At 39.5% G+C, this 23,545-nt stretch overlaps 1 protein-coding gene across 1 annotated transcript in view; it reads left to right on the forward strand.

The window, feature by feature from the left end:
* Positions 1-19,912, forward strand: part of itgb2 (integrin, beta 2) — a 93,050-nt gene extending 73,138 nt beyond the window's left edge. Inside the window, exons 13-17 of the mRNA XM_059967203.1 lie at positions 3,771-3,993; positions 5,257-5,465; positions 9,430-9,596; positions 12,668-12,766; positions 15,428-19,912. Of these exons, the coding sequence (XP_059823186.1) occupies positions 3,771-3,993; positions 5,257-5,465; positions 9,430-9,596; positions 12,668-12,733 (665 nt within the window). The 3' untranslated portion in view covers positions 12,734-12,766; positions 15,428-19,912. The remainder of the gene's footprint in view (positions 1-3,770; positions 3,994-5,256; positions 5,466-9,429; positions 9,597-12,667; positions 12,767-15,427) is intronic.
* The last annotated feature ends 3,633 nt before the right edge of the window (positions 19,913-23,545 follow it).

A 23,545-nucleotide genomic window follows, 5' to 3' on the forward strand; every position in this document is an offset into this window, starting at 1 on the left:
AATTTGTAGATAACACAACTATTGTTGGCAGAATTTGAGATGGTGGCAAGGAGACATACAGGAGTGAGACTGATCAGCTGTTTGAGTGGCTCCAACAACTTTGCACTCAATGTCAGGAATTGATTGTGGACTTCAGGAGGGGAAAGTCGAAGGAATACAAGCCAATCCTCATTGAGGGATCAGCAGTGGAAGGGTGGGTACCTGGGTGTCAACATTTCTGAAGATCTATCCTCGGCCAAGATATTGATACAATTACAAAGAAGGCATGACAGCAGCTATATTTCATTAAGAGTTTGAGGAGACTTAATATGTCACAAATGACACTCGCAATTTTACAGCTGTACCACACGAAGCATTTTAACCGGTTGCATTACCTTCTGGTATAGAGGAGCCACTGCACAGGACTCAAAAAAAGTTGCAGAAATTTATAAACTCAGCCAGATCCATTATGGGCATTAGCCTCCCCAGCATCAAGGACATCTTCAAAAGCTGATGCCTCAAAACGGCGGCATCCATCACAAAGCACCCCCTTCTCCCAGGACATGCCATCTTCTCATTGCTACAATCAAGGAGGAGGTACAGGAGTCTGAAGATAGAAACTCAGTGTTTAAGGAACAGCTTCTTCCTCTCTGCCATTAGAATTCTGAATAGACAATGAACCCTTGAACACTACCTCACTATGTTTTCCTCTACTTTTGCACTACTTATTTATTTTCAAAATTTATATACGTTTTGTAATTTATATACAAAGTTTGTAGTTTTAATTCTTTTATATTGATAGAATGACACATCTTACGATATACTCAGACACATCATCAGTGATGCAACTTGGGATCACAGTGTTTCAGGTCTTTCAACATCAGACACCCTCACCCAGGGGACCAAGACAGGGTTGATCAGGCCCCGATTTGTACCTGAGTAGCATTCTGCCATGGATCACGCCTCCTGATCCACAGCCATCTCGAGACTGTCTCCGCTGCCTTTATGATGTTCCTGTTGGCTTTCCTCTTCTAGGCTCCTGAGATGCTCATAAGCTGTAGGTTTGGGAGAGGGATTAGCCAGCAAACCCTCTGCACCCTCTATGGGCATACATTGTGCCCACCACCCCTTGTTGTAGCACTCCTACACTAAGTCTTGGTAATTTCTTTTTCCTTTCATGGGCCTCCTCCATCCAGTCCTCCCAGGAAATGGTCAGCTCCAACATGACCACCTGTCTAGATGATTCTGACAGTAGCATTATGTCTGGCCTAAGCATGGTCGAGGAGATATACTTGGGGAATCTGAGTTGTTACCCCAGATTGATTCTCAATTGCCAGGCCTTTGCTGTTTCTAGGAGGCCGGCATGCTCCTTGGATTGGATTTGAGCTTTCTTCCCTGCCTTGATAAAAGCAATTGCTTGCTTTGCGGGCGATGGCTGTGCACAAGGTGTCAGCCACTGTCTTCAGCACCTGGTCGTGGCACCAATGATAATGTTCCTCCCCCAAGGCTTTTGGCAGCAGCTGAGGATGTGCTGTAGTGTCCCCTTCCCTCAATACAGGGAGCATGCCGGTGTTTCAGCCTTGCCCCAGCAGTAGAGATTCGCTGGGCTTGACAAGACATCATAGACTGACTGGATCAGGAACCTGATGTGGTGGGATTCAGTTTGCCAAACCTTCCCCCACGAGATGTCACACTCCATTGCCTGGTCCCATCTTGTCAATGCGCCTTGTTGCCGTATGCCAGCAATCTTGCTGGCACATATCTCCTCTGCAGCAGCTCACACCTCATGCTGGACCAACTGGCACTTCACTCTTCCTAGCACCATAATGTGGCAAACTGTTGGGAAGCAAGCCAAGCCTGCCCATCCTGATGCCACTGAGCCCACCAGCACACTATGGCACAGACGTGCTTTGGCTTGTTCAACTGTATCCTGTGCCCTTCATCTCCTGCCTGTCTTCACCTGAATGCCTGTGTGTGAGACCTTTGGGTCACTGGATTCTCTGTACTTCAGCACTTCTCTTGCATGGGTGACCATGAACTCCTCACTCACACTGCTGATGGGGAGTTTCATTCTGTTTTCCTTCCCATACAAGGTGATGCTGCTTAGGCTCTTAGGTAGACCCGGGCACCTCCATAGGGGTTGGCTGATTTTTCACTCAATAGTCTCAACTGCTGACATCATAGACTATCAGAGGCTACAGGATCCGAGGGAGATTACCATGCTGGCAAATCCAAGCCTTGAATTTACCTGACAGCCCTGACTCATCCACAGCAGTCAACCATTGCTGCAGCTCTTTCCTAGCTGCTTTGATGGATGCTTGGATGCTGTGTCCTTCAGTGAACTGTTAAACACCTTGCCAAAGCTCTTCAATGTCTTCTCTGATAGGCGTGGAATTTGGGCACCTCCCAGGTTAAAGCGGAATTTGTCAACTATCTTTCCTCTCTCAAGTACTAATGATCTGGATTTCTTAGGATTGAAGCTCATTCTTGTTCAAGCAATGAGCTTCTCCAGCCCCTGGACGATCCATCTGCATCCTGGAACTGATGTTGTTACAGTTAGGTTATCCATTAATTCTCTTATAGGTAGTTAATGGACACCCTACTTCTGCTGACTTGGTCGATATGTTCATCGCCAAGGAGAAGATGATCACAGACACTGTACATCCTGTTATGGTTCCCTTCTCAGGATATTGCCAATCAAATATGACTGTCCCAGGGGTGACTCTTAGACTTAAGTTACAACATATGCAAGTGGTATGAAACCTGATTCTGAGTTCAAAATGTTACTCAAATACTTCATGCAGCCACAAAGGACAATGAAGTTATTAAAAACATCCCTAAAATTAGGACTATTTTTAAAAGAATAGAGTTGGAGGTCTAAAAAGTTTACTTGAAACCATATTATGATGTATTATATTTAATTCTGGTCATCATATTATGAAAAGATACAGAGACAAAGGGGAAAGACACACACAAAAAACAGATTTACGGGGTAATAGCAGAATAGTGAGGTTGCTCTCAGCAGGAAGGAATGGGCAGGCTGGGTGGGGTAAGACTGTGAGTTATCGTAACAGAGTTTGCAATTGATAAGAGTAAATAGAGCAGGAGTTTCAGCTGTTCAGAAGAGCAAATTTAGAAATCACCAGTAAAACAAAATACTCCTTAAGAAATCAAACAGAGAACTTATAGAAGAGTCGGAACGTAGCTCTTGCTAACATCGAGAATGGTTGAGGGGATCAATTCATACGAGAGACATATTGCTCATGATAGATAAAGGAGAATAGGAAGCTTGATTTGGACAGAAAATGGAGTTGTTTTTAAACAGTATATACATACTGTAGTTATTCTATGTAATACTTTGTATGGATAAAATCTGTATTACTGAGTCTAGTATAATCATTAAGAACATAGAACATGGAACAGTAAAGCATTGTACAAGCTCTTTGGCCCTCAATGTTGTACTGGCCTTTTAACCTACTCTAAAATCAACTTAACCTTTCCCTTCCACATAGCCCTCCAGTTTTCTTTCATTCACGTGCTTATCTAAGAGTCCCTTGAATGTTCCTGATGTATCAGCCTCTACAATTACCCCTGGCAGTGTGATCCATGCACCTACCACTCTCTGTGTTTAAAAAACCACCTACCTCTGACATCCTCATTAAACTTTGCACCAATCACCATAAAATGTTGTCCCTTTCTTATTTGCCATTTCTGGAGAAAGATAATCATGAAAGTCTTTATAATGATACAACAGTGAATATTTACTTTTTACCTTTGATGTTAACTTTCAGGACATGGAAAATGTGATTGTGGAGTATGTCGATGTGATGACGGATTTAGTGGAACTGCCTGTGAGTGTGAAAATGCCTTCGAGCAATGTAAACGGAGCTCAGACAGTGAGATTTGCAGTGGAAGAGGAAACTGCACTTGTAATCATTGCACATGCAATGCAGGTTATCAGCCTCCATATTGCAAAGAGTGCCCAGGATGTTCATCTCCATGCCCTAACTACGTGTAAGTTCCCATTTGCTTTTGATCCATTAGAAAGAACAGCTTAATCTTATCATTTTCTACATTGTAGTGGAACAGAAATAAGTGACTTTGCAGCAGCACTAGCTGTTCTTTGAGAGTTAGACTCACAATGGGTCGCCACTATGGCACAGCAAGTAGAACCACCGCCTCAGAGTCCAGTGGACTGGGTTCAGCTGCAACCCCTGCTGCTGTCGAGCTACACCCCTGATCCCTTCCCATCAAGTCTTTCCTGGTACATTGTCTCCATAGTAGAAATATAATAAGGCAGAAAGGACCAGCAGGTTTTAATGGTTGAAATACTTCAAACGATAAAGAGGTATACTGTGGCAGGACAACGGTGCATCCAGTACAGCTGCTGCCTGACAGCACTGGATACTGTCGTGGTTTTTCGTGCCTCAAAAATGACCAGGAGACGCAGAAGATTCTTTAAGAACGGTTAAACTTTAATTTGCAAATCAAAGCTGAGACAGTCGGTGAGCTAGTCACTGATTGTCCACCGATCCTTGGACATAGCATTTTTTATAGCAATCTCCTGGTTTAGGTGCATTAGCATATCCAGGTCTATAGTATCACAAGTACATCCGCCACTATTGTTTCTACCCATTGACTTAATCATGTTCTAATCTACATCTCTTAGCTACTTCTTATTAACACACCATTATAATCTACATCTCTTAGCTAGCCTCTCATTAACACATTCTTCTACATCTTCTACATTCTTAAGATTTCATTCTCCTACTAAATTGGATACATGCAGAGCAAATAGCAAGTTCAAAGCTGACTACATAGTTTTGGTTACACAGCAAACAATGCAACTTTTATACTCCAGTAATACCTGATTCATTTGTGACCTTGGATGGCATTTCTGTGGAATTTGCCGGTTCTCCTGGAGGCTGCATGGGTTTTCTCACAATAATCCAGCTTCCTCCCAAATGTGGGTTACTGGGTTGCGTGGCCACTGCAAATCTCTCCTAGTGTGTAGGTGAATTGATAAATCTGGGATTGATGAGCTGGTGAGAATGTGGAGAGAATGAAAAAGAGGTTAATACAGAATTAATGTTAATGGAATATTTACCTTTGGTGAGGGTTTGATGGGTTAAAGGGCCTGTTTCGTGTTGTGTCTCTCAATGACTATGTTATTTTATTACGTTGACCTATCTTGCATTATGAAAGAGGAACATATAGTGCAGTCGTTCAAAGAATGTAGTTCTGTGACCTTTGTATTTTATTTGTTATTTCAAACAGACATTGTATAGAGTGCCTTGGATTTTCAAGTGGTCCATTTGCAAAAAATTGCACTCAGTCCTGTGGGAACTTGCGATCCAAAATAGTGGATGAACTAAAAGGGCAGAACAGTTGTAAAGAGAAGGACTCAGATGGGTGTTGGATGACTTTCATCATGATGGAGCTAGATGGAGTTGGAAAATATGAAGTGATTATCCAGGGAAAAAAAGGTTTGCCTAATTATTTTTATTTTAGCAAATAGAGTCACTTCACAGAGGCACTTTACGTTATAAGATACTGATTTCATTTTCATTTGTTTTTAAACTAATATAGAATCATGGAAAAGTACAGCATAGAAATAGGCCCTCTGGCCTAACTGGCCCATGCTGAAACCATTTAAACTGCCTAGTCCCAATGACCTGTGCCGGGACCATAGCCCTCCACACACCTTCATTCCATGTACCTATCCAAACATTGCTTAAATGTTGAAATCATGTTCACATGCACCACTTGAGTTGGCAGCTCATTGCACACCCTCACAACCTTCTGAGTGAAGGAGTTTCCCCTCATATTCCCCTTAAACTTTTCACTTTCACCCTTAACCCATGACCTCTGGTTGTAGTCCCACCCAACCTCAGTGGGACAAGCTTGCCTACATTTATCCTACCTATACCCTTCTAAATTTTGTATGCCTCTCAATCTTCTATGTTCTAAGCAATGAAGTCCTAACCTAGTCAATCTTTCCTTATAACTCAGCTCCTGAAGACCTGACAACATCCTTGTAAATTTTCTCTCTACTCTTTCAACCCTATTTACATCTTTACTGTAAGTAGGTGACTAAAACTGCACACAATACTCTAAATGATGCCTCACCAGTTTCTTATACAACTTCAACATAACATCCATCTCCTGTCTTTCTTCCATGGCCTTTTGTCTCTTTCACCAATCAACTTCCACGCTCTTTACTTCACCACTCCCCCTCCAGGTTTCACCTATCACCTTGTGTTTCTCTCCCCCTTCACCCCCACCTTTTAAATATACTCTGCAGCTTCCAGTCCTGCTGAAAGGTTTCAGCCCGAACCATCAACTGTACTCTTTTCCATTGATGCTGTCTGGCCTGCTAAGTTCCTCCAGCACTTTGTGTGTATTGCTTGGATTTCCAGTATCTCCAGATTTTCTCTTGTTTGTCCCATATCCTGTACTTAGTACTTTGATTTATGAAGGGCAATATGCCAAAAGCTTTCTTTACGATCCTATCTACCTGTGGCACCACTTTCAATGAATTATAGATGTTCTTCCCAGATCCCTTTGTTCTACCACACTACTTAGTGCCTACCATTCACTGTGTAAGACCTACCCTGGTTGGTCTCATCGAAGTGCAACATCTTGTACTTGTCTGCATTAAATTCCATCTGCCATTCTTCAGCCCATTTTCCCAGCTGATCCAGATCTCTCTGCAAGCAATGAGTCTTCCTTGCTGTCCTCTACGAGGAACTATCCTGTTGACAATCCTGGTGACAACCAGAAACTTGCTGACCTAGTTAACCACATTATCATCCAAATCATTGATATCGATAACAAACAAATGGATCCAGCACTGATCTCTTCGGCATTCCACTAGTCATAGGCCTCCAGTCAGAGAGGCAACCATCTACTACCACTCTCTGACTTCTCCCACAAAGCCAACATCTAATCCAATTTACTATCTCATCTTGAATGCCGAGTGACTGAACCTTCTTGACCAACCTCACATGTGAGACCTTGCTAAATTCCATGTAGACAACATCCACTGTCTTGCCTTCATCCACTTTCCTGGTAACTTCCTCGAAAAACTCTATAAGATTGGTCAGATATGACCTACCATGTAGAAAGCCCTGCTGACTATCCATAATCAGTCCCTGTCTATCCAAATACTCATATATCCAGTCCCTTAGAAAACCTTCAAATATCTTTCCCACTGCTGATATCAGACTCACCGGCCTATAATTTCTTGGTTTGTGTTTAGAGCCTTTTTTAAACAGCAGAACAACGTGTGCTATCCTGCAGTCCTCTGGTACCTCACCTGTCGATAAGGATGATTTGAGTATCTCTACTAGGGCCCCAGCAAATTTTGCACTTGCCTCCTGTAGGGTCACCTTGTCAGGCCCTGGCGATTTATCTATCCTGATTTGCCTCAGGACAGCAAACACCTCCTCCTCTGTTTTCTGCTTAGGGTCCATGAAGCTGATGCCATTTTGTCTCACTTCTGTGGACTCTGTGTAAATACGGATGCATAAGAATTATTTAAGATCTCCCCCATCTATTTTAACTTCATTCATGGATTACCATTCTGAACTTTCAGAGGACCAACTTTGTCCCTTGCAATCCTTTTGCCTTTAATATATCTGTAGAAGCTCTTAGGATTCTTCTTCACCTTGTCTGCTAGAGCAACCCCATGCCTTCTTTTAGCCCTCCTGATTAATTTCTTAAATGTTCTCTTGTATTTCTCATACTCCATAAGCACCTCATTTGTTCTTACCTGCCTGTACCTGCTATGCACCTCCTTTTTTTTCTTAGCCTCAATATCTCCTGAAAAACAAGGTTCTCCACATGAGTTATCTTTACCTTTTATTCTGACAGGCACATACAAGCTTCGTACTCTCAAAAAATGTAGTTTTGAGGGTTTCCTACTTACCAAGTACACCTTTGCCAGAGAACAGCCTGTCCCAATTCACGTTTGCTAAATCATTTCTGATACCATCAAAATTAGCCTTTCTCCAATTTGGAATTTCAACTCGCGGACTAGACCTATCTTTTTGCATATTTACTTTGAAATTAATGGTGTTGTGATCACTAGGTACAAAGTGTTTCCCCACACAAACTTCTGTCACCTGCCCTGTCTTACTCCCTAATATTTGGCACCTAGTTTAATATTTATGACCAAAACACAGATATCATTGGCAAGTGATATTTCACTTCCCTCATTGCTCTTTTTGAGCATATTTAGTTAATGGACCAGAAGGAAATTATCATTATTGTATGTTGAAGTGTTAAATCTAATAGCATATCGAGTGGTTCCAGATTCAACACATAGTGAAAAAAAAATATCTGTTTTTATTCAAATTATGTAGGATTTAATCAAAATCTAAACTTTTCCTGCTTTTTGACATTTCAAGCTGGAGTAGTACTAGTTTTAGAATTATGTCATATTTATGCATGTGTTTTGACACCCTCTATTCAAATTTCATGATAATCCTGTAAGAAATAGAGAGACTTTTGTTAAATAACTAGTGACATCTCATCTCACTAGGTAATATAAATTAATTAAATGAATTTATAAAAAAATGCTAGTATTAGATTTGGTGACTGTGAAACTACCAGATTATTGCACATTTTTAACCACCTATGTGCTTTAGGGAAGGAAACAAGCCAGTATTTAATGCTATGACCAAAATAACCAAACCAAAGCAATGCAGTTAATTTTTGATTGTCCTCCACAGGCCAATCAGTTGCTTGAAATGGGGAGCAAGCATCAAACTTGGTACTGAATTTTCCAAAGAAAATAAAACATTCAGTAATTTCTTCCTCCAAAGACCTAACATCTGGGACATCTGTTCCACGGATAGTCATCGACAGCCTGACATTTGCTACTAAATCAAACCTTTCCTCCAGTTTCTCAGATTCTCCCTTAACAACTCTTGCCTTATTTATAATAGAGGTGTTAAAACTGCATACAACCACAAGGAAATGCCATAGGATCCCTCAACAATGCTCAAATTTGGTCAAGGATATTTCTTTTCCTTACTTAATAACTCAGTGCTCTGTCATGTTGAAGAACACTAGGAAAAGCTACAACAGAGCTCTAACGGTACTGACCATCCATCACCAAGACTGATACAAAAGCAAATTTCCCACCTTGCCAAAGGCACAGGCACTAAAACAAAAGTTACTTCATGTTGCACTGTGATATGTCAGCCAGTTACTAAACCAATGGCAACACACCGCGACTAAGAAAAGAGATGGGGTGAAACAGCTCTGCTAATCCACTAGTGAAAAGCTTATTTCTCTTTAATAAATTGCCAGATATTGGAGCTATATTTATTCTGGAAGAATTACCTAGAAAGACCAATCATTAATTTAATTGATATATATCCAATAACTGTTCAAATGGACTGTGCTTTTCTGTGATCACCTGTTTTTGCTTTGTAATTTCAGAATGTCCTCCACCCACAAATGTCATCGCTATTGTTGCTGGTGGAGTAGCTGGCGTGCTGCTGATTGGATTGGTTATTCTCATGATCTGGAAGTTGCTGACTTATCTGTATGACAGAAGGGAATTTAAGAAGTTTGAAAAGGAGCGAGCAAAAGCAAAATGGAATGATGTATGTAGAAATAGTTGTTAAACTTGTACCAAAGCTATGCATTATTAAAATGCCATGCTATGCCATTGTAACATACTGTGGTAACAGTGCATGGTAACCTCTGCACAAAATGCATATCTATAGTTAATTTTCTGTCAGCTAGTATCACATTTTAATTAGACCTTGCTGTCTCTGTGGTATCAATACTAGTTTGGTCTTGCATGACATTGCAAGCCCTGCATACAATAGGTTAGATGACTGCTCTATGATCACCAGTCATCATGCATTCAGGACCATGCTGTATCTTCCACTGTGGTCCAAAGTGCAAACTTTCAAATGAAGCCCAGCTCCCAACATGATGATGAGGTCAGAATTTTCACAAACATTCAAAATCAGTTTGTATTTTCACACCCATATTTTCCTTGTCCTCTTCCCTAAATACACAAGCCGAATAATAATACCTTCCAAGGAGAGGTTTTAGCTGCACTGGAAAACAAAAACATGGAAAGCAGGCATTGGGTCTCAGATTATGAAATGAGGGGCCTAGGCTTTTACTGACTTGGAAGTCCATTCTGTCTTCACTGATAATCCTAGAAACTATAGATTGCTGAGTCTCATGTCATTGGTAGGGAAGTTGGAGAGAATATTTTGGGATAGGATTTATGAATATTTGGAAAACCATGGCCTAATTAGGGAGATAACTTGATGGGATAGTGAAGATGATTGATGAAGGTAGAGTTGTGGATGTTGGCTGCATGGATTTGACAAGGCCCCTTGTGGGAGGCTGATCCAGAAGATTAAGATTCATGGGATTAATGGTGAATTGGCTGTTTGGATTCAGAACTGGCTTGCCCATAGAAGACAGAAGGTGGTGGTTGAAGGGGCTAATTCTGGCTGGAGGTCTGTGATTAGTGGTGATCTGTAATGGGACCTTTGCTGTTTGTGATGTATATAAATGACCTAGAGGAAAATGTAGATGGGTGAGTTAATAAGTTTGGTGATATGAAGACTGGTGGTGTTGTAGATGACTGGCAAAGAATACAGTAGGATGTAGATCAGTTGCAGATATGGGTGGAGAAGTGGCAGATGGAGTTTATCCCAGACAAATGTGAAGCGTTGCACCTTGGTGGGTCAAATGTAAAGAGACAGTATGAATTGAAGGTCTTTGGTGTCCAAGTTTATAGCTCCCAGAAATTGGCTATGCAGGTTGGTAAGGTGATTAAAAAGGCAAATGGCATTCTTGCTTTTATTAGTTGAGGCATTGAGTTCAAAGGTCAGGAAGTTACGTTTGCTGGTTTATAAAACTCTAGTTAGGCCTCATCTGGAGTACTGCATACAGTTCTGGTCACCCCACTATTGGAAGGGTTTCGAGGCTTTGGAGAGGACACATAAGGGTTTACCAGGATGCTGCACTTAAGGTGAGAGGGGGCAATCTTGAGGTAAGTGAGAGAGGCAAGTTTTTTACACAGATTGGTGGGTGCCTGGGACGGGTGTAGAGGCGGATACATGAGGAAATTTTAAGACATGTTTAGATAGGCACATCAATGTAAGCAAAATAGAAGGATAATGACATGGTGTAGGCCTAAGTGATCGGTTTAGTTGGCCATTTGATTGCTAATGTATTTGGTTCAGCACATTTTGGGCTGAAGGGCTTGTTCCTGGGTTGCCATGACAAAATAGTTTTAGATCATTTATGGCCATGATCCGTTTTTTTCTGGAATAGAGAATTATTTGCCACTTTTCATATGGCTTGTGATTAAAGACAGGAGGGAGAGTGTAATGATGTCACTGGGAAGTTTTTACGAATGATATGAACTGTTCACCTATATAATCCCTGGCCGATAGGTAGCATGAAAGTTTCCACATAACGTTCCGTCTAATTGCTGTCTAATCACTGTCATTCAGTTACAGAGCAATGGTAAAAGAGATTGGCACCCACACAGGTTGAATACAAAGGGTTGACTTCAAGTTATTTGAATTGAAGAAATATATCAAATTCAGATTGAAATGAATGTTACTGTGCTCGAAAGGTGGTCAAAAAGTGAATTAGTAGAAAGTATATAATTATGAAATGGTGGGGCAAAGAAAACAGTGTTTCCTCTGGTAGAAAGATAAATCAGATTTAAGATTAAATGCAAAAATATTTTGCAAGGAGGTAGGAGAAAGTATGGAGAGGATTATGGAGGAATGCAGAGCAGAGTTTTCACTCACCAGGGTTCCATTTCCTGCATTCCCTTCCCACTCACTGGAGCTAGTTCCCACACTTCACTTAGGCTTGCCTAGCTACAGATATACTACAGTATTGTGCAACATCACTAAGAAAAGTCAATCAAAAATGGGTTGAGATATTCATAGAAATGGCACCCAACAGTCCAGAAAATCTGCTTGTCTAGCAGTACTCTGACCGTGCCGGACTTTTACTGAAGCTTTATACTGCCATCAGAATTTTATTGGAATAAATTCTGCTGGAACAGATGAGGACTGAATGTTCTAAAGGAAGTTCAGCATTCAGAATCAGGATCAGATTCAGAATCGCCTTTAATATCACCAGCATATGTCATGAAATTTGTTAACAGCTGCAGTACAATGATAAATAACTACTTAGTAGACATATATAATTCATTTTTTCTCTATATTTAAGTTAAAATAAGTAGTACAAAAACCATAAATAAAAAATGTAGAGTTACAGAGAGCCAAGTTACTTTTACTTGTATAAGCTTTTACAATTTCTCCAAAATCTGTTGGTTAGAATGCTTCCTTTTAGTAAAGCCTCAGAACTTGATTGGTGAGATATCTAAGGCTAGAAATCTGAATGAATTTCAGATTTTCAATTTCAGAATTTCTGATATATACTGAACCAATCAAGTTTACTAGCATTGCATTGGTTTTCTTTACTGGGTCTAACAGCAGTGTTGTGTATTTAATATTTCACTAATATTTGAGTAAAATTGTGAATACACAGTTTGATTAATCATTCTTGGTTAAGACAGATGGTAAGGCCAAATGGTCTGCTACTTTGGTATAACTTGTGGTTGTTTGTAATTATACTGGATGGCTTTTCAGATACTAATTTTCTGTGTTACCTCCACCAGGGCGATAATCCATTGTTTAAACAGGCCACAACTGTTACCATAAATCCTAACTTCAAGGGAGATTGAAGATGTTAATAGAGACAAGATCAATTTAAAGTGGTAGGTTTGCATAAGTGGATGTCATTTAAAAGGCTTAACTTTACTGCCAACAGTTTACAGTAATGTTAACTAATGAAAATTGCTTTTAATACATGATTAGAAGTAAATTTAAATTGCATAAATTTGTTTATTATTGTCACAGGTACTGAGATACCTTGATAAACCTCAAAGTTCAAAGTAAATTGATTATCAAAATACATATGTGCCACCCTATACACACCAGAGATTCATTTTCTTACCAGACATTAAGATTTTAATGAATGCAAGTAACACAACCGAATCAAAGAAAGACTACATCAAACAGGACAAACAATCAATGTGCAATAAAACAGCAAACTGTGCAAATATAAAAAGAAAGAGAAAAAATAATAAAGAAATAAGCAATAAATATTGAGAAAATGAGATGAGGAGTCCTTGAAAGGGAGTCCATATTTATGGAACAGTTCAGTGATGGGATGAGTGAAATTATCCCTTCCGAATCAAAAGCCTGATAGTTGAGAGATAGTAATAGTTCCTGAATCTGGTGGTACAGGCCCTAAGGTTTCTGTCCATTCTTCCTGATGGCAGCAATGAGAAGAGAGCATGACCCGGATGGTGGGGGTCCTTGATGAAGGATTCTGCTTTCATGCGTGTAGATGTGCTCAAAGATGGGGAGGGCTTTACTTGGTTCATCACCACCTTTGTTTTGGCCAAAGGCAGTGGTGTCATCAGCAAACTTAAATATGGCATTGGAGCGAAGCATAGGCTCACAGTCATAAGTATAAAATGAGAAGGAGCTCTGTGGTGCACCTGTGCTGATGGAGATTGTGGAGATGTTGTTGCCAACCTGAACTGACTGGGGTCTGCAAGTGAGGAAGTCAAGGAAAAGCTTGTTACAATGGTGCATTGAGAAAGTACAAGGTGAAACAGTAACAATGCAGAATAAAGTGTTGCAGTTCAGAGAACACTTAGTGCAAGCAGGCACTGAGGTGGAAGGTCACAGCAAGTAGATTATGAGGTCGAGTTCATTTTATTGAACTAGGGAACCATTCAGTAGTCTTATGACTGTGGGATAGAAGCTGTCTTTGAGCTTGGAGGTACATGGCTTCAAGTTTTTAGGTCATTTCAATCAGTTTAGGAAATGATTCCAATGAAGAGACAGTGTATAGTCTATTACTGTTGTTTAAGTCAACATGCGGTAGCGTAATTTAATTGGCCACTTCAATTGCATCTATTGTGAGGTGGATGGAAAAGCCTGGGGGATGTTGATGGGAATGAGGAGAACAGAATAGGTAGGGTAGTATTCGTATTTTATGGCCAATGTGGACTAAGCAGATCAGAGAGCTTGTTTCATATTGTATCTGAATAACGAGTATAAATTTTATTGCACATTGCATTTGTGTGAGTTACAAATACTAATATATAATATTTAGAAAGCATCAAAATTTGTACTATTGTCCCAAATAGTGACAAAAATGGTGGTAAAAGTGGTTGGGAACATTTTGGGCCAGTATAAGGAGTACAATTCACATTAGTTGATCCACATGGACGAGCAAAACAAAATTTCTGGTTGTATCTTGGTAAGTGACAATAATAAGCCAATAACAAATAAATAAAGAATCTAATTAAAATTACAATCCTTCAAAGGAGATTAAAGAGTGAAATTGTAAATATATTTTAAAATTTTGAATGGATAAAGCAAAGAAGGCTGAAACTGTGTTTCAACTAGTAGGCAGATCAAGAATGAGATGAAGCAGACTGAAGATTAATGGTTAAAGACTTAGCATGTAACCAGAAGAGACGTTTATGCAGGAGCCTGTAATGAAATGAAAAGTTGTTGATCTAATTTATTAATTCATTTTGTTATAAATATTTAACATCATTGTTAAATTATTACATTGAGCTAAGTTATTGTTCATCTTATTCAGTGAAAAATCAATGACACATTGCCCTAAATTGTTGGTCAGTTCAGTTCTGTTGCAGTAAGTGAGAAATGAATATTCTAAAGGTTCAGCATTCAGAAAGCCAAGTTACTTTGACTTTTCCAAACAATTGCAGTTTCTAAAATGAAAAAAAATATGTATTTCCCTTAATGAAGCTTCAGAATTCAATTGTTTTGGAATCTATAGATTCAAACGCTTAATAACGCATTTACTATTTGCAAAACTATGCTTCCTGTTTTCATTATTTTGTTATACAGTTAAGTATTTTTTTCAATATGCAATCATTTTGTCAAACCCTCCTGGTGATGGCAGTATTGTATGCCCGAGTGACTGTGCAGAAACTCTGATGATCCAATAAATTAAACGCTGTCATACAACTATTACCCTGTTAAGTGCCATGGAAATGTAATGACTTTTTAAAAAAATATGTATCATTAACTGGGGGTAAACAAAACAAGATCCAAAATCAGGGAATGGCTGAAGTGAGCCCAATTCTGTTTTTTTCTATACTTACTGAGTAAGAGACAATAGCTCAAACTTTTAGGCTTGTTTTGCATTGGTTTCCCAGGCTATTTTACTTGGTTTGATAATAGCTGTGGAGTGGTCCATAAATACCAGCATGGACTGGATTGGTCAAACGGCCTGTTTCTCGGCTGTATACCCTGTGGTACAATGTAATTCCTTCAAGAATGACGCTTTTGTAAACTGACTTTTGTTATTTCTGAATCCTCTTCACCAGGGTAATAATCCACTGTTTCGACAAGCCATTACTGTGAATCCCAGCTTCAAAGAAGACTGAAGATTTTGATGGAGATGGGTTCAAATGCTTCAGATATCATTTTACTATTTCCACTTGCAGTATCGCAAACACAGACTATGTGACAGATGAGTAAACAGCCAACCTGAATTGATTGAACCCATAAAACTCACTAACTTTGCATCAGTGATGTACACCCTTGACATATACCCACATTTTTAGATGATAAAAATCAGTTGTCCAGTGCAATACATCTTACCTGCTGTAAATCAATCAATTAATAAAATTTTAAGCACAATGCCTAACAGGTGAGTGAAGAAGTAGCTCTCATTGTGCCTGTGCAAAAACCATCTATCATCAATGAGAACAAGGCAGAAATAATGAAGATGGGTTGTAACTGAGCTTTGATTAAAGCAAGTGATAGTTACTTTAAACAATGGTAATCAAATGCCAGTTAATTCAGTATTCTGGCACTTGCTGCGGTTATTTTCAAAAATACCATTTCCAGTTTTAATAATTAATCTCTAATAGAAGCTGAAACCTCTAGATCCTAAAAAAAAGTTTGTTTTTATGTGCTATGCATTCTTTTATTTGTTTATGAAAATAACAAGTTCAAATGTACGTAGATGAGATTATTATGTTCTATGAAGGCAATGACTATTTGTAAATAGTGCAACCTGCTTCCATTGGTGCTATGCCAATCATGGCTTGTCACAGTGATGCCATCGCAAGAAATCAAAACTCTGCAAGACAAAAAAGCAAATGTTGAGTTCCAGTGAATGAGAAATAAAATCTGAAATATAAACAGAAAAAGTTGGAAGCAAGTCCAGATCTGCTTAGTAGATCAGACAGCACCTCTGGAAGGAGAAACTGTCAATGTTTCTCATCTGTTACACTGTGTCAGAACTGGGAACAAGAGGGAGAGAAAAAAGTTAGTTTTCATTTGGCGGAAAGGGTGTGTCGATGAAAAGGAATGTCTGTGATAGGCGATTCAAGATAGCTCAATGGCAGCAGTTACAGCACATTGAACTTTGTGGTCTGTCTAACTTGTTGTTATTGGTGAGATTGTGGGGCTTGCCCAGCAGGCCATTTTTATTAGAAGGATAAGAATAACTGAGCCAACATGATACAGAGATACATAAAATGATAGTATTTCCCTTTTGCTGTTTCATATGTTGACTTAGTTTTTCTCAATCTTCTGTCTGCATGTTTGTATGGGGGTATATGTAGCTTAAGTGTGATGTTTGCATGTAAAACCTTCTTTAATTGCAGAGATAGTACCATGTTCATTTGCACCTGTACCTAAGGTTAATAATATTATTTCAACCATGCTTTATATGCCTTCCTCATTGATATGTAAACTGCTAAACTTCTTCAAGATAAGTTTATCACAAGCTGTATATCTTCTTCACCAAATCCACCCCCGCTGTTATTGACACTGGTTAAACTGTTTTGTGCACCTGCTTCACTCATTGCACACCCACTCCAACAACCCCAAGCTCTCCACCCTCACCCTGCCTTCCCACCAGCACAGCATACATAGTTGCATCTGATCACACATCCTCGCTACCTTAAGTAGTTCATTTCAACCTCTATAAAATTGCCCGTTTTCATTGCTAGCTGGTACATAATGGTAATTTGCTTCCTTTATTACTTACACTCTATAACATTTAGCACATCTAATTCTGCTCCCCATAATCTACTCAAAGCATGTTATGATAGTCAGCAGGTCTCAGCTTATCTTCTAGTACTTCACTTTAAGATGTTGGTCCTCCTGGTAACCTGCTTCCCTTCCACCAGCCCTTGTGGTCAAAATCAAGAAATTCTGAATTATTGATTTTCACCTCTTGTGCAGTCCGTATACCTTTCCCTCACTTTGGTGGCAAGTGTTCTTTAATTTCCTCCCCTACTTTCAGACCTATCTTGCACGGTCTAGTTCTCCTTCTTCAATATCTGTTTCCATGAAGGTCCAGTACCATATAATATCTTAGTACATTCTTCCTCTATAAGGTGCTACATAAATTGTTCTGTGCACTTATATCTACCAACCATGGATGAATTTCAAGTCTTTTTCTTTTCCTCCAAGTGTGCCAATGATGCTGTGTGATTTACTTCAATGCAGTGTATCTATTTGTGTAATCTGCCCCAACCCTAAAACTTTCCAAGCTTCTCTTGTCCGCCCCTGAATTTACTTCATCCATCACAGACAGCCACGTCATCCATTTCACAGGCCCGAAGCTTCTGAATTTTCTCCCAAACTTTTTCCATCTTGTACTGTTTTCTCTTTTGATATACTCTTCAATGTATCCCAATTGGCCAAGGTTTTGGTCAATTGTGCTAATATCTCATTTTGTGGCTCAGTGCAATGTTATTATATGATAATAGTCCTATGAAGCAGATAGGGATTTTTTCAGTACTAAAAGTAGTATATGAATTGACATTGATATTATCAAGATACATACATTACCATGAATTCATTTACACTCAAAATTGGATTAACTGCAAAAGTCTTCAGGACTGAACATGTCATCCAAATTTTGCTGTACAGAGCACATAAGGGTGCCGGTGGATAACTGTGACAGTGATTTTTTTTATGTGCAAGCTATTAAGCAAAACTAAAGCTAAATTGTAAATTCAGGAAGAAACTTCAAGGAAATTACAGTATATTAAAAAGAAAGGAATTTTGAAGACAATTGTTCTGTTGAATTAATCTCTTTGTAAGCTTTAGACATATTCATGCTTTCTTTTGCATAATACTGATCATAATTATTTTGCACTCATGAAGCTAATGCTAACTGTAAAATAAGAGAAAAGAAATGAACAGATTTTAACACAATAATCCAGAATAAAGAAAAATATTGTAGTTGCCATTTGTTGTTATTTTTCCGAGGAACAGTTCTCAATGTACAGTGAGCAGAAAGAGAAAGAGGTGAAGAATTTAACCTAATCCGGCATGAAAATCAAAAGACTGCAGAGGCTAAAAATGGTTTAAATACTCAGCAGGACAGGCCTCGTCTCTAGGAAGAAGTATCATCAGCACTTCAGATTGGAGACAGAACAAAAGGGGAAATAAAAAAAGCTTGTTGAGCTGCAAAGAGGGTGGAGCAGGGGGATGCCTCTAAAATGGTAAAACTGGGAGGACTAAGTCAATAAACTTTCAAAGTTGTGATGCATGGGATCCACAGAGAATTGGTCAATTGGATTCAGAATTGGCTTGCTCATAGGGGAGAGAGGATAGTGGTTAATGGGACTCATTCTGACTGGTGATCCATGACCAGTGGTGTTCCACAGGGATCTGTACTGTGATACCTGCTGTTTATGATACATGTTAAATTATTTAATGAAAACATGATGGGTAGGTTAGTAAGTTCACAGACAATACAAAAATTGTTGGCAGTGTGGATAGTGTAGAAGACTGACAAAGGATACAGTAGATATTAATTGTTGCAGAAATGGGTGGAGAAATGGCAGATGAAGTTAATCTGGCTTGGTGTGGAGTGTAATCCTTTGGGAGATCAAATGTAAAGGGTTAGTGCCAGTTTTAATAGTTTAACAAAGGGATCTTGAGTCCTGGCCCATAGCTCCCTGAAGGTGGTTCCACAAGTTGGTAGGGTGGTAAAGAAAGCATATGGTATACATTTATTAGTTGAGGCAATGAGTTCAAGAATCAGGAATGTTGCAAACTTGTAGAACTCCGGTTAGGGCACAGCGCAAGGACTTCATTCTATCTGGTTGCCCCATTAAAGAAAGGATGTTGAGGCTTAGGAGAGGATGCAGTAAGGGTTTACTCGGATGTTGCTGGGTTTAGAGGGCATGTGCTAAAAGAAGAGGTTAGACAAACCTAGATTGATTTCTCTGTGGTGGCAGGCGCTAAAGCGAGATATGGTAGAGGTTTGAGAGACATTGACAGGGATTTTTTTTGGGGATTGGAATACGGCATACTTTTAAGGTGTCTGGAATGTGTTCCATGGGTGGTGGATGAATATATGAATATGCAGAGAATGGAGGGATATGGATATTGTGAAGTATGAAGTATTAGTTAGGTACAAAACACCAAATATAGGAGGAATTCAGCAGAACAGGCATCATCTATGGAGGGAAGTAAACAGCTGACGTTTTGGGCCAAGACCCTGCTAAATTTCTCCAGCATTTTGTGTGTTGTCCCACATTTCAAGCATCTTCAGTCTCTCCTGCATCTCATGCAGTCAGGTGTTTAATTACTAGTTCAGCACCACATTGTGGGCTGAAGGCCTGGTTATTGTGCTGTATGTTCTATTTCATCACCCTTATTGAATGTCTGACATTAACTATTACTTCAGTCTTTAAAAGAGCCAAAAAATTTACAACAGTTATTCTTAATTTAAAGAATGGCCCCAGCACCTCCTCGGACTGTGGTCGTTGTTGGTGAAAACAATGCATTTCACAGTATGTTGTGATGTACATATGAAAAATAAAGCTAATCTCTAATCCTTGAGGTGCACCTGTGTTGATAGTCACAGCCTAACTTTTTTTTTGAATATCCCCAACCCAGACCTTTTACCCGACTCCTTAATGCCCTTAATGTGACCAATGGAATAATTCCGCATGAAAGCCACAATGATCTACCTGGAGGAAGACGGACACTTTGGACTGTCGGTTGGTAATGGTATAAAATGAATCCTCCCTTAAAAATGGATAAACAGGCCTCAGCCTAGGATTAAATCTCGATTTGGCAAACAGGGTACATATTATTTGTGAAACAAGCATTCAGGTACAATTTTGCATGTGGAATCGAAATATGGCTTGTTTTACCTTACCAGGCCAATACAGCAGCCTTCATGCAAATATGCATGTTGCAACATGAACAATAATCTATACAGTACATGCACACACAGACAGAAAATACTGGGTAACATAATTAAAGTTCATTATTTTAGTATCCATATGATTGCTAATCATACTCTGTTTTGTTTCTATCGACATTTCCACTGCCTCTGATTCAAATCTAGGAGGCTGCAATCTCCTTCTGTTCAGTACCGCGGAGTCCAAGGTACATTAAAAATCAGGTGCCCACCCCTCGCAAACCCTTCAAAGCAGTTGAGGGGGTTCCAGCCATAAACGAAAACCTCTCCCGAGTATTTTGTTTACAGCCCAGGAAACCATTCTTAAAATCCCACTGGGCCAATTAATGAGTGCTGACCTGGATCTTTGGCCATTTTTGGAAAATGACTCTCCATTCACCTTAAAATTATACCCCCTCAGTTTAGCCATAAATTTGAACATAGGAATAACATCCATAGAGTGTTCGGGAAATGCATCACCTTGCAGTCATAAAAGAGTTCAGATAATAGCAAGTAAGTAGCTTTGTAAGGCTGCAAAGGAGAGCAGTTTAGTACTGGTATTCATAAACTTTTCACTAGAGGGTGCTGTCAGTTTAAACCCGGAGCTTAATTTGAACTGGTTTACAGTATTGGAAAGGTATCAATGCTGCCACCTCATGGATGCTATAAATATCAAACGAATTTCTGACCCTCAAGCAGAAATTTACTAAACAGTAAATTTACTATACTGTTTTATTACTGTTAAATATTACTGTTTTACATAATATTAAATTATATCTGGGGTACATTTACTATTTTTATGGAAAGTGACTAAATAGATAAAACAGGACAAGCCATGCACAAATAAATAAATGAAAATGTAGCGTTCTTTGGCACCTGTTACCAATTTAAGATTTCCCTGAACTCTGGACAATAATGCCACATCCTAAAAGTCATTTCATGGAAGAAATAAGGCAACTAATTTGCACACAGTAAGCTCCCACAAATAGCGATAATAACCAGATATTCTGTTGCAGTGCTGCTGGTTGAAAGGTAAGCATTAGGCACACCTATGAAAAATCTCTTCTGCCCTTCTTCAAATAGTGGCATGTACTCACTCACCTGATGTTGCAGATTGGGATTCTATTTAGTGTAGCACCTAAACATAGCACTGAGGCACTAATCCTTTCAAGAAGACCTTTAACTCATGGCCATGGCTGACAACTAGATATGATATCTAAGTGGAGAAAATAAGATGTTCAAGCAACACACACAAAATGCTGGTGGAATACAGCAGGCCAGGCAGCACCTATAGGAAGAAGCACTGTCGACGTTTCAGGCCGAGACCCTTCGTCAGGGCTAAATGGAAAAGATAGTAAGAGATTTGAAAGTAGGAGGGGAAGGGGGAAATCCAAAATGACAGGAGAAGATAGGAGTGGGTGGGGTGAAGCTAAGAGCTGGAAAGGTGATTGGCAAAAGGGATACAGAGCTGGAGATGGGAAAGGAGCATGGGAGAAAGAAAGCGGGAGGGGGGAGCACCAGAGGGAGATGGAGAACAGGTGAAAACTGATGGGCAGAGAGAAAAAAAAGGAGGGGGGGAAATAAATAAATCAAGGATGGGGTAAGAAGGGGAGGAGAGGCATTAATGGAAGTTAGAGAAGTCAATGTTCATGCCATCAGGTTGGAGGCTACCCATACTGAATATAAGGCGTTGTTCCTCCAATCTGAGTGTGGCTTCATTTTGACAGTAGGGGAAGCCATGGATAGACATATCAGAATGGGAAAGGGACATGTAATTAAAATGTGTGGCCACTGGGAGATCCTGCTTTCTCTGGCGGGCAGAGCATAGGTGTTCAGCGAAACGGTCTCCCAGTCTGCATCAGGTCTCACTGGGAGCACCGGACGCAGTATACCACACCAGCCAACTCACAGGTGAAGTGTCCCATTTTTAACAAAGTTCAGAGGAAAAGGTACAAGAAACACATGTTCTTACTTCAGATGAGAATTACAAGAAGGCTCCATTTTCAAAAGAGTTTTAAAATTACTTAATCACTAAAGAGGAAGATCACTCTTGAGAAATTTCCTGTTCAATGTTCTTGCATTTCAGCTGAGTTTTTCCAAATAAGAATTTCTCAGAAGAATTATTAAAAGTAGATTTTTAATAGAGGCTATAAATACTGACCAAATCATAGTTAAAAAGTCTACTGACATTTATTTGAGAGTTCCCTAGCAAATTGAGTAATAGTGTACAGCATTAAGATGGAATGGTGAAAGCAACAAATCATGGTGGCTCCAATCTATAAGACATTAAATAATGTATTATGACACAAGACTACATATAAGAACACAACAGCAGTGAAATGTTAATACAGTTTCAGAATGAAAAGTGAAGTGATGTATCAAAAGTTCAAATTGGATGCACATCGGTATGAAGTCATAAATAACTAAATCACAGGATAATAGCAAGCAAGTAACCAAATAAATATATTAGGTGATCCATTTGATCTAACAGATAAATTTAAATAAAGATACAAATATCAGACGTATCTGAATTTCATTGAATTACAATTTAGTAGACATAAATAACAATCAATTGTAGCAAACAATGAGTACATGAGTGGATACCTGAATATGAGTAGATGGAAGAGCTAAACCCAACAAATTCCTGTTGGCCTTCAGTATCTTGAAACAACCAACTGGCTGTAGTGTTCAAAGGTATCTTCAAACTCTTCCTGCTGCAGTGGGAGGCTCTCATCTGCTTCAAAAGGGCATCAATCATTCCAGTGCCCAAGAAGAGCAGGGTGAGCTGCCTCAATGACTTTCACCTGGCACCACTCCCATCTACTGTAATGAAGTGTTTTGAGAGGTTGGTCATGGCTGGAATTAGCTCCTACCTCAGCTAGAATCTGAAGCCACTGGAAATTACCTAACACAGTAGGCCTATAGCAGACGCAATCTCACTGGCTCTCCACTTGGCCTTGGACCACCAGGCCAACAGTAATACTTATGTCAGGATGCTGCTTATTGAGTACAACACAATCATCTGCTTGAGGATACTTGACTTCCTTGTTGGGAGGCTACAGTCAGTGTTGATTGCAAGTAACTTGCTGATAATCAATATAGGCACACCTCAAGGATGTGTACTTCGACCACTGCTCCACCCTCTCTATACTCAATACTGCATGGCTAGGCACAGCACAAGTGTCATTGATAAATTTGCCAGTGACACGATGTTGTTGGCAGAATTGCAACTTGTGACAAGGAAGTATACAGGAATAAGACAGATCAGCTGGTTGAGTGG

The sequence above is a fragment of the Hypanus sabinus genome, chromosome 4 (assembly GCF_030144855.1).
Source record: "Hypanus sabinus isolate sHypSab1 chromosome 4, sHypSab1.hap1, whole genome shotgun sequence".
NCBI classification, from domain to species: domain Eukaryota; kingdom Metazoa; phylum Chordata; class Chondrichthyes; order Myliobatiformes; family Dasyatidae; genus Hypanus; species Hypanus sabinus.